Raw genomic sequence first — 17,909 nt, 5'->3', positions numbered from 1 at the left:
GACCGCGGCTTTCGGGCGCGACCTTGTTCACCACTAGCTTTGAACGTAGTTCGACTACCAAACTCGTGGCGCTGTCGAACACTATGACGTCATTTGTTTACAAACAGGGAGAGGTCTATTGCGGAAAACCTCTGTGTGCGTCGCACGAAATGTATTGTTAAGCTTGTGTCTCTTTAGTGTTGAAGCAATAAATGTGAGAACTGTGTTTTCGCTGCACAACCGTGCGTGTGTCGTCAAGTTCTCTCCAATTTCGGATATTAACTGAACTGTAAATCATACACTCCGAAATACTCAGTTTTTTGAAAAACAAAACAAGAAACAATAGACTCCGAAAAACATTCTCCGGTAAAGCCGAGAAATAAACTCCGAAAACCCGGAACCGTAGTTATAACTATGAATATCAGCTTTCAACGTAATATTCAATGGAGTAAAGAAACCGTGATCTCCATGAGTTTCGCAACTTGTCTGTATTCGCAGGCCAAGGAAATCGCGTGAGTGGACATGTTGTTTGCACTTTTTTTTTTTCATTTCATGGAGGTTTCTTTGAAGTTAATTGCTGCTGTTTGCATCCTTTTGCTCCACAGCCATTCAATGTTGTGAATAAGCTGTAACAGCATTGGTGTCACTAGGGGAGTGCGGGGGGTGCGGCCTACACTAAGTGACGCGACGGAAGGGGGTGACGCGCCGCACCAGTAGCCCCCCTTCACTGCGGCGACATGTGGCCCCCTCTGCGAGCCATGATCTTTTTTCCCGCCTGTGGTATGATATTGTTTTGCATCACGTACTGTCCACTATGGAAAAGGGTTCGTTACGGGGTGACCCAAAGAATTCCCGCGTTAGGTGACGCGTACGCTAGTGACGCCCCTGAGCGCTAAGTAAATACTTCAGATCACTTCAGGTGTAACTCATGCCATGCAGCAAAGACATTGAAACCAGTCTCATTCTCGCTGCTCATGTCATGTTTTGGTCTGTAATCTTGTGTATATGTATACACTGAACATAAGCACGATAAAAAGAAGAGCAATGCATGACTGTTACTGTTGACTGTTTAGAGCGCACGTCTGTTTGTTCTGGACACATTGGAAAACCGACGGGGACAAGACCAACAAAGACAGGACAGTGTTCAAGTAGCATAGATTTCTTTAGACTAGGGTTTTTTTTTGTTTTTGTTTTTTCAGATAAACTGGTTACTAGTTGTATTCCGTGGCCGTTTGTTGTCCTTGTCCCCGTGCGTTCTCCACAGTGTCCATCTTGTTCAACTTCACAGTGACGCTTTCAGGTGCAGGACTCCGTATTCCCCCTTTATTGTGAATGGGGTATTGTTGATGTATCAAGTGCTACCAGCCTATCCAGCAGATCCAAGGTAGGAATGTGTGTCGGCATTGGCAAGCCATCCCACAAATAGGGAAAAGAAAAGAAAAAAGAACATTGCAATCAAAAATGCTACGTCGATCCAGCAGACTCCCCTGCCACCATCGCCAGTCTACATTCCCATATGCTACGGAGAGAAGGAGGAATGTCTTGAAAGAACAGTGGGTTCACCTAAATAATACTCCCTGAGCCGACCTTTCAGCAGGAAAAGAAATCTAGTTCGTCTCCTCTCAAAATACTACTGCGCGGCGGATAGGGTGGCTGGACGCAGAGAGGTTGTGCGCTCAGTCGCTGCGGCGGATAATGTAATCCATTGATGCTTACTCTGCTTCCGCGTGTGCTCAGCTGAGTTTTTTATGTATGCATACCGTTCCTCCGTTTGACGCTTGGTGTGCTAGTGGTCCAGTGAACTCCGCTGTTTAAAACAAATTTCGATTCGGAGGAAACAACGGGGTTCTAACGCACCCGTTTCGCATGTATAGTCGTTTTTCTGTTCTTTATCGATTTCAACTGCGGAATACCCCCACAACTTCTAGTCAAGGTCCCTTTAAGGGAATTGCGTTCTCTCAAAGTTCAGGCTTTCGCCCACAGTAGTGATCTCAACGCTGAGGCGGCAATATCTGTAGCATGATGTTCGAAATGATTACGACAGCGTGCACTTGGGAGTGCTACGTAAGCACAGCCGAACAACAGCCAAAGGGGATGCATTCGTGACTTTTACAACCAAAATGTGAAGTATTGAGGAAATAATGCAGAATTCTAAAGCAACCTTGAAGTATGCTACTCACCAGTCGTAGTTTCGAAAGAAAGTCTTCGTTACGTGAGATACCAACAGGGTAACGAGACATATCTTCAAGATGCCTTCATATTGCCTGAAAAGTCGTTATAAAAGAGCCTTGGAAAACGCAGTGGACGCCGCTAAATGACTTACACGTGTCATGTATGCATTCTGTATACACAATAGAAATCAGTGCATTATTTTCTGCAGGTCCTCGCCTGCGTTGTATGCGTCAAGACAATCTCACTCTGATCAGTACGTGAAACGAAATGGGTCTGATCTATTCACCATAAAAGACACCGTCGATGCATCAGGACGCTTTCCTCAGTCATAACATAGGGAACGCAAAAATGATAGAGCACTAAGCACAAGGCTGCGAAAATACACGAATGTATTATTCAGGTCTATGATCTCCACGAGGCTGTGAGACTGACACCCATATTTGCGACTTGGCGATAGGGTTGCCACCTTTCATAGCGAAAAATACCGGCTGAGGGAGAGGAGGTGAAATAGAGGGAAAGGAGGAAATGTTCGCGGGGAAGGGAAGGTGGGCAAAGGGTGGATAGTATACAGTGAGAGAGAGAAAGAAAGGACGAGCGTACTCACTCAAGACAACAGTTATAATAATGATGAATAACTAAGAAAACGATTGGTGACTACGGAGTTGGGTCTGTGCTCCAGATTTATTCAAGCTGTAGTGGAATGTTGAAAGGAAAACCTGGTAAAAGACCCTATGAAAGGTCTCGAGCCACAAATACCGGCAAAAGGCTGCCGGTATCACCTTTCTACCGGCAACCGTAAGAACGAGCAAATAACCGGCCGTGCCGGTATAATACCGGCCTGGTGGCAACCCTACTTGGCGATTCACTGTTGTTGCCTTGTTCCATTCACAGACACAAGGACAGACACAAGGTAGAAGAAATCCTCAAACACAACAACCCGGTCTATATAGGTGAAAACCGTCGAAGAGGGTCAAGGAGTGAAACGAAGAGATTACTGACGACATTACCCATTGTGCCGACTAGTATCGACACTGATATAGGTAATAGTTCACGGTGTCTGCCATTGTAACGTGATGAGCGATCCCTCTTTTCTTCCTCTCGCAACTCTTCGACGTTTTTTTGTCTCTCTGTCCGAAGCTTATAGAATCAAACAGCACGGCTTCCGACTTTTTTCTGGCCAACACCTGCTGCATTTTGGAATACCTTAAAGCAGCCTTCGTTCAAAGACCAAGTTTCTATAAACATTTTTTTAGAGCAACTGTAAAATGAATGGCAAACATGTAAAAATTGTATGCTATTTCTGAAAGGCTGTAACTTGGACGCTTCAGATACTTAATAGTTTTGCTATATATTGAGCATTCTTTCAGCAATCAAATTTCAATAACTGATGCGCAAAGCGAAGCTTGCGGACTCCCGGATTCGCCAACCCTGAGGCGACTCGCGTGCCATCTATTGAAAACGCAAGCAACTAGGTGGGGTCGTGGCGGTTCGTGAGTGAATTGCTGTGAGTGCAGTGCGGGCTTCATCATTGAAGGTGCACAGTAACTGTATCCTGGAATACAAGAACGTAAACCAGACATCCGTATAAATGGCCTGGGGGCTGTGTTTTTCAGCGATCCAGCGATCATACGACACCGAGAGTGAAACGCCAAGAGATGGCGCGGATCGCACAGATCGCTGCGATCACAGCGATCTCTCTAAAGTGGGGGAATAAAAGCCGGATCGCATGGTGGGTTTTTCTTGCGTAACAGCTGAGTTTTCACGCCCATCGCGAAATTTTGTACGTCGCAGCTGCTTGTAGCGCGTGATTCACTGCATCAGTGCAGTTTTGATATTTCACGCAGCAGTCAGTTCAAGGGCGACCATAGCAACCAGTCACGGCGCAGCAAGCCACTTCTGGTTCCCGTCCAGCATCCTGCTTCCTTTTCAACAATGGCTGCTCTTGCGGAAAAGCTGCAGAAGGATATCTCCAAGTACAGTGGCTTACGGAGAGGTCCATTTTAGCAAATGCAAATCAGTTATAAAGGAACGCACACAAAAACAACCACTTCAGGACTGAACGGGAAGGAGACAACAACAATTACAAAGCTGATTTGAAATCTCGGCCTACCGAGACGATTTTCACGTGCCACCTCGTGGCATTTGCAGACACGTGACGTGGAGACGTGCCAACCCGGCCTTAAGGATAACGTTAACGATGGCTATGTTCGAGTTCAAGATTGTTGTCCAGGAAATACAATGCTTGCAGTGACACGTGGTACAGAGTATGCAACAATCTCGCAACTGTTCCAAGACTATTGCTAGGAAATTTGTCAGGTTAAGGCCGCTTTTTATCACCCCCCCCCCCTTAATTGTGAAGCGCGTACCGAATTTATTCAATTTCATAATAATTGACACCAATATGGAGGAGTTATGTTATCGGACGACAATAGTCGAACATCAAAGGTCTCGGAGCGCCCACAGCCTAGCGCTTTCGCTCATATTTCGAAAAATGGAGGTCGCTAAACCCAGTCCACACAGGGAAACTCAAACACTCAGAGTTGTTGATATATTGAGAGCGAAGACATTATCCCAGCGGAAGCTAGATGCGACAAGCCATGCCTGTCTTCTCTGGTACAGAAGCAAGAAAATAAAAACGCTTATCCCTGTGTCGGCTGGTTTAGCAACCTCCTTTCGTTAGAAGCTGAGCGAGGGCGCGCAAACAGTGGTTGAGCGCTGGGCTCTGAGCGTTCGGAATCGAATGATGGGAAACATTTTTTTCGATGGGATAGTTCCTCAATATCCGTGTCAACCATCATGAACTGGAATAAATTCGGCACGCGCTTCACACTTATGGAGTAAAAAAAGCGACCCTTATGTGGCGAATTCCCGAATTCAGTTCTCAAAAAGTGTAGTAGTAAAACTTAAGTTAGATTACATTCACATCAGGACATGGTAACAACCTCGAAAGAACAAATGGCGTTGACCGCGTGGTTCTAGGTGGCGTAGTTTTATTGCGTTAGCAGTAGAACCGCAGAGTTGGAAAATCGTGACCGTCTGATGGATGTGTATACCTAGGAGAAAATCTCTCTCCACGCGTCCTCCTTCCATACCCGCGTGCTGCGCATGCGCACTGGTAGAGGGAACACCTCTCTCTCTCTCTCTCTCTCTCTCTCTCTCTAGCAGCGGAGGCAAACCGTTGTAAGCAACGTAAGGGCCAAAAGGCAGTCGGTGCACGGCCGTCGTCACTCGTCAGTTCAACTCAGATGCACTTCGACCCTGCAAGTGGTCGGACATGTGTTGCACGCTCTCCGATAGTGTTCTAAGCGGCCGCGTTTGTGTTCGCTGAGATATGTCAGCTTTGTACCCGAAGGTAGTGTACGATGAAATAAAGTGTACGCCCCGTCTTGACTACGATGGAATGCGTGCCCTCGACTAGCGACGCAGACGCTCTCCCAGTGCGTCGGGCCGAGCAGCAGCGTCTGCCTTGCCACAGATCGCGAAACGTGCACTGACTTTGCGTTCCATAATCACTCAGCAGTGTCAAGCACACCAGCATTTACTTTAGTGACCATAAAACCGTGGTCGTTACACTACGTGAACAAGTACAACCTCAGGCTAACGTCGTTGGTTACTGGTCTTCAGACCCCATCCCAATGCCTTAAAGTGAAAGGATAGAGATGGACGACACAAAAAATGCTTTCAATCAACCTTTAAAACGTCTCTGTCTGATTCATCCCTTACATGAGAGAACATGTAAAGGTAACATGCGATAAGAAAACGTATAAAATACAGAACAACGCACAAAACGCAAAGATATACAGGGTGTCCACGCTAAGTGTGAACAGATTTTTTTTAAATATATCAATCACTTTTTCCGAGATGAAATCAATTGCAATATAGCATATGCTGAAGGGCACTCCCTAGGGGGGCATTAACAGACTCCTAAGGCAATGTCTTAATTAACTTTCAATAATTAACTTTTTAATCATAAAAGCTACGAAGTTGCTCCAAGGAGAACATCTGATCTCTTCGGTCACCAAATACCAAAACCGTTTTCAGAACAAAAATCTGTTCGGTAGATCGTTCGCAAAAAATTCGTGAAGGAACGCCATTTTTTTCTTTATTTGGTTTATTGCGCATCTTCAAAGAAGCGGCTTTCCTTTACCCCCAGTGTGAGAGAGTGAAAGAGCACAGTGCCGCCTCATGCGTCGAAGGTTAGCTTTGAAGATGGACCAAAAGCCAGGGGACATGTTTCTTTAATAGTATGGAGTAACACTGGCTTGCATAACAAGTTGACAAAAGAAAAATCGTGAACGTTTCGACACCTATTCGGGTGTCATCATCAGCACATTACGCAACATTCTGTGCCATCCAAAGGACTCTGTGCCCCACATGTACAAAGCAGGGGTTGTATACAAACTGGAATGTCAACAATGCGACACGTGCTATGTAGGGGAAACTGCGAGGAAGAAGGTCACCAGAATGAAGGAGCACAAGGCACAATTGACAAAACCACCAGCAAAGAATCAACGCACCGAACTTGTCGATCATGTGTTAAGAACAGGACATACTTTCAATTTTGACAACGCGACAACATTGACCTTTGAACACAGATGGGGGTTGAGAAAATTCCTTGTATCTTGGCACATTCATAGCGAAATAAATGCCTGTAACAGTCACAAGGGGCCTTTACCAGTCTGTTACAAGGGTTTAAAAGGATTCCCTTTTTAAGCCCCCGTTTCATTTTCCTGTGCTGATGATGACGCCCGAATAGGTGTCGAAACGTTCACGATTGTTTCTTTTGTCAACTTGTTATGCAAGCCAGTGTTACTCCATACCCAAGCAGCACAATGTACTGAAAGTCGAGTGCAATAGGGGTGGTCGGGTAGGTGGAAGGCCTTGAGCAGACTCGTGAAACTAAAGAACATTGATAAGACACATACCGTCCACCCCTATTGCACTCGACTTTCAGTACATTGTGCTGCTTGGGATACTATTAAAGAAGATTAGCTTTAACTTGCGGAAACAAAACAAAAACACAAATCTATCGGGTGACTCTATCGCGACTGCCCTTATCTTGGGCTGCATTTTCTGTTTTCTTTTAATCTTTTTCCAGGACGCAAGAGGCAATCGTGTGCTCTTTGATCCTCTCGTATTGGGGGCGAAGGAAAGACGCGTCTCTAGAGATGCGCAATGAATAAAATAAAGAAAAAAATGGCGTTCCTTCACGAATTTTTTTGCGGACGATCTATCGAACGGATTTTTGTTCTGAAAACGGCTTTGGTATCTGGTGACCGAATAGATCAGATGTTCTGATTGGAGCAACTTCGTAGCTTTTATAATTAAAACGTTAATTATTGAAAGTTAATTAAGACATTGCCTTAGGAGTTTGTTAATGCCCCCCTAGGGAGTGCCCTTCAGCATATGCTATATTGCAATTGATTTCATCTCGGAGAAAGTGATATGATATATTTTTTAAAAATCTGTTCACACTTAGCGTGGACACCCTGTATAAGAGTTAACGATGAAAGATGGAAGTCACTGAAAAGGTTAGCCAGCTGTAGGACTCGAATGCTAACGCACCTTTGCCGCATTAATTACATTAATCGTCCTTCAATTTTTTTCCGTCTTATAATATGACGCGGTTTCTGGGACAACCTGTATTAACTTGGGCATGGTTCAATAAGTCGTGCTGTGTCTGAATAGTTGTTGTGCTGCCCTGCCCTTCCTCACGTCCGTATACATATCTGTTCCCTACTACGGTTCCCTACTACGTATCAATACCAGCTCGCCTGTATAATATCTCCTTTCGCTAGCTGTCCCTCAATCATGCTTCATCCATGATTTCTGTGTTTTCGTATCCATAGACTAATGAAAACGGAGACGCATGTGATTCCACCATGCTTCATAAGGAATGCTTGAAAAATACAGAATAACGACAAGGATGAAAATAACCGGTAAGAGAGAATGTGCACTTACCGATTACGACAAAGGCGCGTGAACCCCAACGCAACAACGAGGCAGAAACCCATGCTCGGCAAGTAGAGTATCCTTTCAGCTATGACGAACCCCACAGGAAAGAAGAGATTGGATGCCGGAATGTAGGGAATCACCAGCATGGCCAGTGCCTGGAATAATGACAAATAGGTGAACCACGCCAGACATATATGCGCGTCGAAGTCATCTGTTACCATGAAGCGGCAGTTCTTGTTATTATAGACGTTGTTGAGACCAGAACGCTCTCTGTCAACTTTTCACGAGGGTAATTACCTAGCACTGTTAAGCGACATGTCTTGGTCTGGAAACCCGTTGCAGGTCTCAGGGTTCCATCTCCCAAGTTGCTGCGTTTCATGATACTGTGGTGTCCTCGGTTACCATACCTGATCAGTCACAGACACATTCAGCATACCGGGTGTTTCACGAAAACATCCCAGCCGAATAATTTACGAGCGGTTGATGCCATGAAAAAACTTCCTTCTGACAAACATCCTCGAACTGGTAAAAACATCCCTCCAATGGTAAACCTCTGGCCAAGAGCTGACCAGTGAGTGGCTCACGGGCACACACTAGAGTCCAAACTTTTATCTTTTACTTCGGATGGTCTCAGCACCTGTACGTACCGATCGGGACATTCAGCGAAAAATATTCCAGAAAAATCACGCGTTGTTACATCGTGATTTCTACGACGAATTGGTTTCGGTTTGCAGATTTCTTGCGCACGGCAACGCAGCAAGCACTCCTTCCTCAGCTCAACAGCTCTCCATTGTGGGTTCAGCTGCATTGTGCGTAATCTCTATTTTTTTATAATTTGTATAATAGGAATGAGGACCTTCCTCTGGCTACGCTTTCGTGTTTCGCATTAAACATCTTCCGCGTACGTTAGAACATACGACCTCCAGTATAACTGAGAATTTAGAAAAGCAAGCAAGATATGCCTTACCATAACCATTGGTCCTCTGAACAGACCTTCTGCTCGAAGTGCCGCTCTTAAGGCCGCCCCAAAGATACAAAACGTCAGTACAGTGGCGAAATTACGAGCGTCCACTAGTGATGTCACAAGAGGCACTGATCCCATTGTCCAATCGCAGCAGAGACTGCTGGGGAAGAGTAGAAGCCAGGCGTTCACAGCCGCCAGGTGGGCATTCGTCAATTGACGCCACGGTGGCTCAGCCGCCGACGCGGGATTTTCTAACCTGCAAGCGAGACGTTAAATAAATATGTAATACACCAGAGATGAATGGATCTGTACCAACGCAACCAAAGTGAAATGTTAGGTGGCTTAGTACACGTACTACAATAATCTTTATTTTACCAATCAGTTTGGGAGGAACAGGCAAAAAGCTACAAGCAAGTAGCTTGACGAGGCCTGAACCCCTTTTTCCACTTAACAATCAGCAGCGGTTTCAAACAGAAATAACACAGTCAGCACACGTAGAAAGGGACTAGTAAATGCACAAATACAGTTACAAAATTATATGATTCATAATGTTACAGAACTGGTTTTAATATAGATGCATTACCTTCATTAAACGAAATGAAAGTGATTACATGACTATGTTGTTTTGCAGGTGTGAGTTAGTGAGGCATGGTAGTTTTTGTGATAGTGACTGTGACCCACACATTGTCCTGGAGCGTGGGACCGCGTAACCCTCGCTGCGGCGCAGCGGGTGCGAGTTAGCATTACGTGTTAATGCGACGAAGTGAAAAAAAAAGTGTTATTTTATTTAACAGCAGTGTGATAGGCTCACACCAGGCGACAGTTGTACATATTTGCGATTTTAATTATATTGAATCTTCGAAACAGTTTGTGAATAGTGTGTACAAATGGAACGTTCGCTCTATGACGGACTACTACCTTTTGGCACAGGTGTAGTCTCGTTAAGTTTGTTAGTGTTGTGGTGCCCCACACGAGATGGCAGTATGCAAGGTGGGAGTATACAGGAGCGTTGTATACCACGAGCTTTGCTTTACAGGGTATAGTGCTCCTGTGACGACCAAGAAGCTCAATTGATCTCGATATTTTGGTAGTGATATGGCTGATGTGCCTATCCCATGTGGTTGTGCTTGTAAGCCGTGCGCCTACTGATTTCACTTCATCTGCAAAAACAACAGCAGATGTTCTAATGACGATGATCTCGGACAACGAAACAGTTTTATATGGTGGATGAAACATAGTTGCTTTGGTTTCCGAAGCGCTCATTTTTAGGTGGTTATTGGTTGACCAACTGTGCAAAGTGCTTAGGAAGTTATTCATTTTTTATTACAAGGTCAGCTGCCGATTTACTCCGCAAAATGAGGCTGGTGTCATCAGCGTAAGCGATGAATATCAATTTGTTTGAGAAGGTGAATATGTCGTTAGTACAAATCATGAAGAGTAATGGCTCGAAGATGCTGCCTTGTGGTACACCGGAAGTCATACTGGGCATATTGGCCGTTTATATAAACAAAGAGTCTGCGGTGTTCTAGATATGTTTGTAGTAATTGCAGTGGAATACCTGGAATACCGCCGTATTCAAGTTCGGGTACGTGTATTTCATGGTCAGAAAGCTCAAACGCCTTTGTCGTAACCAATGAAAATACCCCGTTGTTGTTGTTTAGACGATGACGCTAGTGAGATGACTAACTCACGAAAGCTGGTTTCTCTCGCTCGCGCACTTACGCTTGTTTCTCGAATAAATGTTGTCCGAACACAGCATCAGCTCTCCGAGTACAGTTTCACATATCCTTCGCGATCATATCATCCAGCACGGCATACTCCTCCTACCGTCTAAGGTCGCGGCCATTCGCGAATTCCCCCTCCCAACATCAGCCACGCAGCTCCGACAGTCCCTATGATTGGTAAACCTCTATCTACGATTCTTACCATCGTGTGCGAAAAAAACTTCGCCCACTTGAAGCTTTATTATCTACCCACAAGTTGTTGTCATCAACACCGGAATAGTTCTCAGAAGCAACCACTGCGTTCAACAACATTCGCGGCGACACTTGCCTAAGCCACTCTCCTCGTCCACTCTCGGCACGATGTCCCTACAAGCATCACGGTGGATGCGTCGAGTGTTGCGGGTGCTGCTGTGCTTCAGGAACGCCTTTCTTCTGCATGACACCCCATCGAATTCTTCCCTGGAGAGCTCAAGTCAGCGGGAACAGGCTACAGTGCGATTGGACGCGAGCTTCTCGCCGTACTTGTCTCAGTGAAACATTTTACACACTTCCTGGAGGGTTGCAAATTCACCCTCTACACAGACCACAAACCCCTCACCTATGATCTCCCTGCCTCCGGCACCGGATCCTGAAATCCGGCGGGTTTCATTGGTATCGGAGTTTACAACAGATATCCGGCACGTGAGTGAAGCCAACAATCCTGTGGCCGATCCACGCAGCAGAGTCCACTCCGTAACAAGCGCACCAGACCGTCTAGGTTACATTCCGTTTCGGCGCCCCGTCACTACAGACAGAGGTCCCCAATTGGAGTCCGTCCAATTTGCTGCCCTGTCTAGCTCCCTCGGAAGCAAACGTACCAGGACTACCCTATACCAACCTGCGTCAAACGGCCTCGTCGAGAGTTACGCTGCCAGCTCAGAGTGGCACTAAAAGCATTACCAAAAACACCATGGCCAGAAGTTTTCCCAACCTGGTTCCTAGGCACCCGCGCCGCCATTAGGTAGCACCGTGGGTGCTCTGCAGCTGAGATTGCTTATTGGACAACCCTCCTCCATCGCGACGAACTCTTGTCACACCCGGCGTCGGGAACTTGGCGCCCCCATCGCCCGGCAGCAGCCGCAGTAGCCCCCTCCTGCACTCACGGTTGGGTCGCCGCAGGAGGGAGACCCCCACGTATAGCTGTGCGTGGCTTTCCCGTGTCTGCGGAAAGGGGGATCCTGGCGGTTGAGTGGACCCGGAGGTTGTTTAGGACCCTTCGGGGCCCCTCCGGGAAAGCAACACACCGCTTTGGCCCCTGCTTCCTATAGTCGGGTGGTCCTGGAAGACCCGGCCAGGATTATTCAGCTAGTCGCCATCCCCCTTTTCATTACTTTCTCTTCCTTGGTCTCCTTCTTTCTCTCCTTTTCCTCTTTTCACCTTCTTTGGCGGCAAGGGTCAACCTTGGGCAGTCTTTCACTCTCCAGAAGCTGCACTAGGGTATAGTGCAGAGGCAAGTGTTAGCGTGTGGGACACGTTCCCTGGTTGGGCTCGATGGTGGGCGACACACCTGCTGCACCGAACCACATCTTCTTTTGTATGGATACTTCACGTTCAAAAAAACATGATCAGCGCCATAAGCGGCGCTGCACCGAAGCACCAGTAAGCTCATTCAGCCTGTCTCCAGAACCATGGTTTCCAAAATTTCTGGTACTCCATGCTGAAGATGAGACAAAGCCACTCACTAAGATATCACCTTTTGTCATTGCCAGAGAAATAGAGAAATTAATCGGAAGGACCTACAATGCAAAGAAACTGTCATCTGGGGACCTTCAAGTCGAGGTTCAAACCAGGGAGCAAAGCTCGGCCCTCCAAGCGGTCAAGAAAATTGGGGACATATCGGTGTCTATCGCAAAACACAGAAACCTCAATATTGTTAGAGGCGTGATCTCCGAAAGTGAGCTTCTCGAGTGCACCGATTCCGAGATTGAGGAAGGCCTGCTGGAAGAGGGTGTCGTGGCAGCAAAGCGAATAGTGATGCGTCGGGACGGTAAAGAAATTGCAACGAAGCACATTGTTCTATCCTTTCAACTACACAAGCTTCCTGCAACCATCAAGGCTGGTTACCTTAACTGTCACGTGCGACCCTATGTCCCTAATCCGCGGCGTTGTTTCAAATGTCAGCGCTTCGGGCATGGGTCTCAGGTCTGCCGTGGACAGGAAACATGTCCCAAATGCTCTGGTAGAGACCACACAGCAGAATCCTGCCGAAATGAAGCGCGATGTGCAAATTGTAAAGGTGACCATCCTGTCTACTCCAGGTCATGCCCCCGATGGAAAGATGAAAAAGAAATCCTTAGAATCAAGGCAGAACAAAATATCTCTTACAAAGATGCAAAGGCGCAAGCAGAGTTCAAGAAAAAGGGCACTTTCTCCGAAGTGGTGCGCAGGGGAGTGGCACCACAGAGGAGGTCTGTGGAGACCCAAACTGCTGGGCCTCCACCCCACACTCCCCCTCAGAGGGAGGGAGATACGGAAGTGTCTCCTTCTCCTTCTGGTCTCATTACTTCTATGCCTGCAGCGGCCTCAGCTGAGGTTGCTTGCACGGCATCCGTCTGGGATGGATTGCTCAAAGATCCATCCCAGGTACCTGTTGTTAACATGGAGCTCGACGACGAAGACCGTGCTTCACAAAAGTCGTCTTCGAGTCTCCCAGGCACTTTCTCACAATCAAAAGAGAAACGCGAGAGATCGAGTGGTAGAGGCAGAGGCAACAGACCCACGGACCAGCAAAAACAGCCCCCACCAAGGGTGCTGCCTCCTTAAATGCACATAATGGTCAAAGTCTCTTTGTTTTTCTTAACCACAATCCTTTTCATGGGACAGGTCCTTCTGCAATGGAACTGTCGAGGCCTCTTCACCAACATAGATGACATACATGACCTTCTTGAAAAGTACAAAGCTGTCTGTTTCTGTTTGCAAGAGACATACCTGAACAAACAGAGTATAAACCCATTTCGAAGATATAATGTTTTTCGAAAGGATCGTACGGACACCTCACGTTCATCTGGGGGTGTGGCTCTGATTACTCCGCAGTCCATTCCTTCCAATTCTGTTCCACTTGTTACAGACCTTGAGGCTGTAGCTGCACAAATATGCCTCGACAGGGTCATTACAGTGTGTTCATTGTACCTGCCCCCTTCAGTAGTAATCCACCAAAGGGACTTTGAGCATCTTTGTGACCAGCTGCCTCAACCTTTCCTTATTCTTGGGGACCTGAATGCTCACAGCCCCCTGTGGGGCAGCAGAAGGTTAGACGTCAGAGGGAAAATGCTGGAAAGCGTTTTGATGTCAAGGTCAATTTGCTTGCTCAACACGGGACAAGCTACTTACGTTAATGCAGCGACACAAAGCTTTTCTTCTCTAGATATCTCGCTGTGCAGTTCCTCGCTGTTTAGCAGTTTAGACTGGGCAGTTGAACAAAATCCACGAGGGAGTGACCACTTTCCTGTTATCGTGAAATTGTGTGGTGCTACAAATACACTCACAACACGACCACCCCGGTGGAAACTAGCTCAGGCTGACTGGAGCTTATTCCAAAGGGAAGTCAAACTCCAGTCCTCTTCTTTCCAACACATGTCAGTCGAAGAGGCAAACACTTTAGTTACAAGCACAATCATAGATGCCGCCAAACAATCTATTCCACAGACATTGGGTCGGCTCCCCAAGCGTCCGAAACCTTGGTGGACTGACGATTGCGCAAAGACTAGAAAGGAACAGAATCGTGCCTGGGGTACCTTTCGTAGATACCCCACATCACAGAATCTTCTTGCCTTCAAAAAAGCACGTGCCAAAGCAAGGTGGACACGAAAGCAAGCAAAAAGGTCTTCTTGGCACAACTTTGTTTCTTCTTTAACACATGGAACCCCATCAAAGAAAGTATGGGATAGGCTTCGGAAAATTAAAGGAGACTACCAGAGTTTTTCCATTCCCCTCCTTCAAGTCAATGGTGTTCCATGTCAGAGTTTAGACGAACAGGCGGACCTCCTAGGTGAACATTTCCAAAATGTTTCCAGTTCTGCACATTACAGCAAAACGTTCCTGTCTGTAAAGAACCGTGCAGAAAAGCAAGTCATTTCAACTGTTGGTGGTGAAAATTATCCATACAACCAGCCGTTCACTATGGTAGAGCTCCAGCGAGCAATGTCCTCAGTGAAGGTCAGTGCTCCTGGTCCAGACAGGGTCACCTATTCCATGATCACCCACTTATCAGAGGAATCCAAAGGGTGTCTTCTAAACTTCTTCAACAAAGTCTGGGATAAGGGGCAGATGCCAACAGCATGGAAGGTAGCAACTGTAATTCCACATCTCAAACCTGGCAAAGAAGCGTCAAATCCCACCAGCTACAGGCCCATTGCCCTCACCAGCTGTTTGGGAAAAACATTCGAAAGAATGGTGAACAACCGACTAGTGTATTATCTTGAATGCAATAACTGTCTTGATAAGTACCAATGTGGATTCCGAGCTGCACGTTCAACGACAGACCATCTTGTTCGTTTGGAGACCACAATCCGAGAAGCGTTTGTCAGGCGGAGTCACTGTGCCTCTGTATTCTTCGATTTAGAAAAGGCATATGATACCGCTTGGAGGTATGGGATCATCCAGGATCTATACCTTTTAGGGATACGAGGCCGGCTTTTACGCTGTATCATTAACTTTCTTCAAGATCGAACTTTCAGGGTCCAACTGGGCAGCACTCTATCACAACCATTTCTTCAGGAGAATGGAGTTCCTCAGGGCTCCGTGCTCAGTGTGACATTATTCATTGTGAAAATGAACTCAATAGCCACTGCAATTCCTCCGTCTATATCGTATTCGTTGTACGTTGATGACATTCAAATTTCATACTCCTCTGCAAATTTGGCAACTTGTGAGAGGCAACTACAACTGGCGATAAACAGACTGGTTAAATGGGCAGACCAGAACGGATTCAAGTTCTCCTCAGAAAAGACTATCAGTGTTCTGTTCACGAGAAAAAAGGGACTATTTCCGAACCCTACACTTTACATGAATGGTGAGAACATTGCTGTCCGAGAAGAACACAAATTTCTGGGAATGGTTTTTGATAGAAAGCTTACGTTTTTGCCGCACATCAAACAACTAAAAGCGAAATGCATAAAGTCTTTAAATCTCATGAAAGTTATCGCTCACAGGTCTTGGGGAGCAGATAAAACAACCCTCCACAAAATATATGCATCAGTAATTCGGTCCAAGATGGATTATGGTTGTGTTGTTTACAGTTCTGCTCGTACGTCAGTCCTCAAGTTAATTGACCCAGTACATCACCAGGGCCTCCGGTTAGCTCTTGGAGCTTTCCGCACCTCACCAGTGGAAAGTTTGTACGTCGAGTCCAGTGAGTGGTCTTTGGACAGGCGACGGGCTTACCTCACTATTCTTTATGGTCTTAAAATTAAAAGCCATCGTCAGAATCCAGCTCTGCCTTGTGTCCAAGGCACACGGCTTCAGCGACTATTTGTAAACAGACCATCAGTGGTACGGCCTTTTAGCATGCGAGCCTTGCAGTATCAAGAGTTTTATAACTTTTTGTATCAGGATTCCTGGATCCTAGAACAGGGTGACGAAAGTGCTCCTTGGCAATCACAACCACAGTTCAACTACTCCTTAACTAAATACAATAAAAAGGATACGTCGCCCTTAGTCCTTCAGCAAGAGTTCTTCGAATTAAAGCATTCCTTTGGCGACCACACTGAAATATACACAGATGGGTCACGGACTGCTGACAGCGTCTCCTGCGCCATGGTATCTGCAGCAGTGACACGGTCGCACCGTTTAAATCCAGCAGCATCCATTTTTACTGCTGAAGTATACGCACTGATCTTGGCACTTAATTTTATATTGCAAACAGGTATTAAATCTGGAGTAATTTACACAGACTCTCTTAGCTCTCTGCATGCTATGAGTAGTCTGCAGCGGACTAAGAACCTTCTAGTTCATAGAGCACGTTCTTTGGCCAATAGGATACTAAACAGAGGTTATAACTTAGCATTTTGTTGGGTGCCCAGTCACGTGGATATCCCAGGAAATGAACTCGCAGACCGAGCCGCAGCAACAGCTCTTTCATCAGAAATTACCCCATTCAACATCCCTTTCCATGACCTCAGACGTGCATTAAAAAAGGCCATTAATGAAAAATGGCAGCAGTTCTGGGATAAACAAACTCGGAACAAGCTTCATCTCACAAAACCACACATAGGGCATAAGGTACATGCAATCCAACAACGCCTCCAGGAGGTGCTGAGACACAGGCTCAGAATTGGGCATACATTTTTGTCGCACGGCCACCTACTTCGTGGAGAGGAGCCACCGCAGTGCACCCATTGTAACGAGCAGCTCTCCATTCTTCACATTCTTATCACGTGCCCACAACACGAACCTCATCGGCAGCGCTACTTCACTGAATCCTACAAGCATTGTACACCTCTTCACCCAGCACTGCTGTTGGGTGATGAGCCTGTCATTCCTTTTGAGAATGTTCAGAACTTTTTTATGGACATAGGCCTGCTTGGGAGCCTATAGCTTTTTAGTTACTTTTCGCAAGAAAACTTTACACACACTTCTTTTAATTACATCAGTATATTTTTAGGTTGAAGTTCAGTCACCTTGTTCTGATAACTTGATTCATATGTGTTTATAACCGTGTTTGGCGCATTATGACCTTTGTAGTCGCTGCGCCATAAAAACTCTAATCATCATCATCATCAACTCTTGTCACACCCAGCTGACCAGGTACCAGAGAACACGAGAGAATACGTCTCCCGCTTTCGCACCATCGTGGACCCCCTTGTGGCCAAGTCCTGCTCGTCACTGCGTTTTGTGAAAAACCTACGAGCACCACGTTCCCGAGAGTTGCTCTCCCATTTTCGTCATTTGTGATGCTGTGTGGGAACGCCTCCAAGTTCCCTACTCTGGGTCATTCCCAGTTACTCATGGCACCCCACACCACTTCACATCAGTAACACAAACACACAGTTCCCTCTAACGGTCAAACCCCGCCTACCTGGGCTCTAACATTTCTTCTGCATCACCGGTCATGCACTACACCAATGTACAGCATAGCC

At 46.4% G+C, this 17,909-nt stretch overlaps 1 protein-coding gene across 2 annotated transcripts in view; it reads right to left on the bottom strand.

The window, feature by feature from the left end:
• The window catches only part of LOC135385165 (protein O-mannosyl-transferase Tmtc3-like), a 246,876-nt gene that overhangs the window by 56,457 nt on the left and 172,510 nt on the right, over window positions 1-17,909 (bottom strand). For both annotated transcript variants that reach the window (XM_064614347.1, XM_064614348.1), the window contains 3 exons: window positions 9,074-9,326; window positions 8,113-8,261; window positions 2,160-2,243 (listed from right to left, as the gene is read on the bottom strand). In XM_064614347.1, the coding sequence (XP_064470417.1) occupies window positions 2,160-2,243; window positions 8,113-8,261; window positions 9,074-9,326 (486 nt within the window). The remainder of the gene's footprint in view (window positions 1-2,159; window positions 2,244-8,112; window positions 8,262-9,073; window positions 9,327-17,909) is intronic.

Source organism: Ornithodoros turicata, chromosome 2 (assembly GCF_037126465.1).
Source record: "Ornithodoros turicata isolate Travis chromosome 2, ASM3712646v1, whole genome shotgun sequence".
NCBI classification, from domain to species: domain Eukaryota; kingdom Metazoa; phylum Arthropoda; class Arachnida; order Ixodida; family Argasidae; genus Ornithodoros; species Ornithodoros turicata.
The sequence above is the reverse complement of the archived record's forward strand: the minus strand, read 5'-3'. Positions and strand labels throughout refer to the sequence as shown.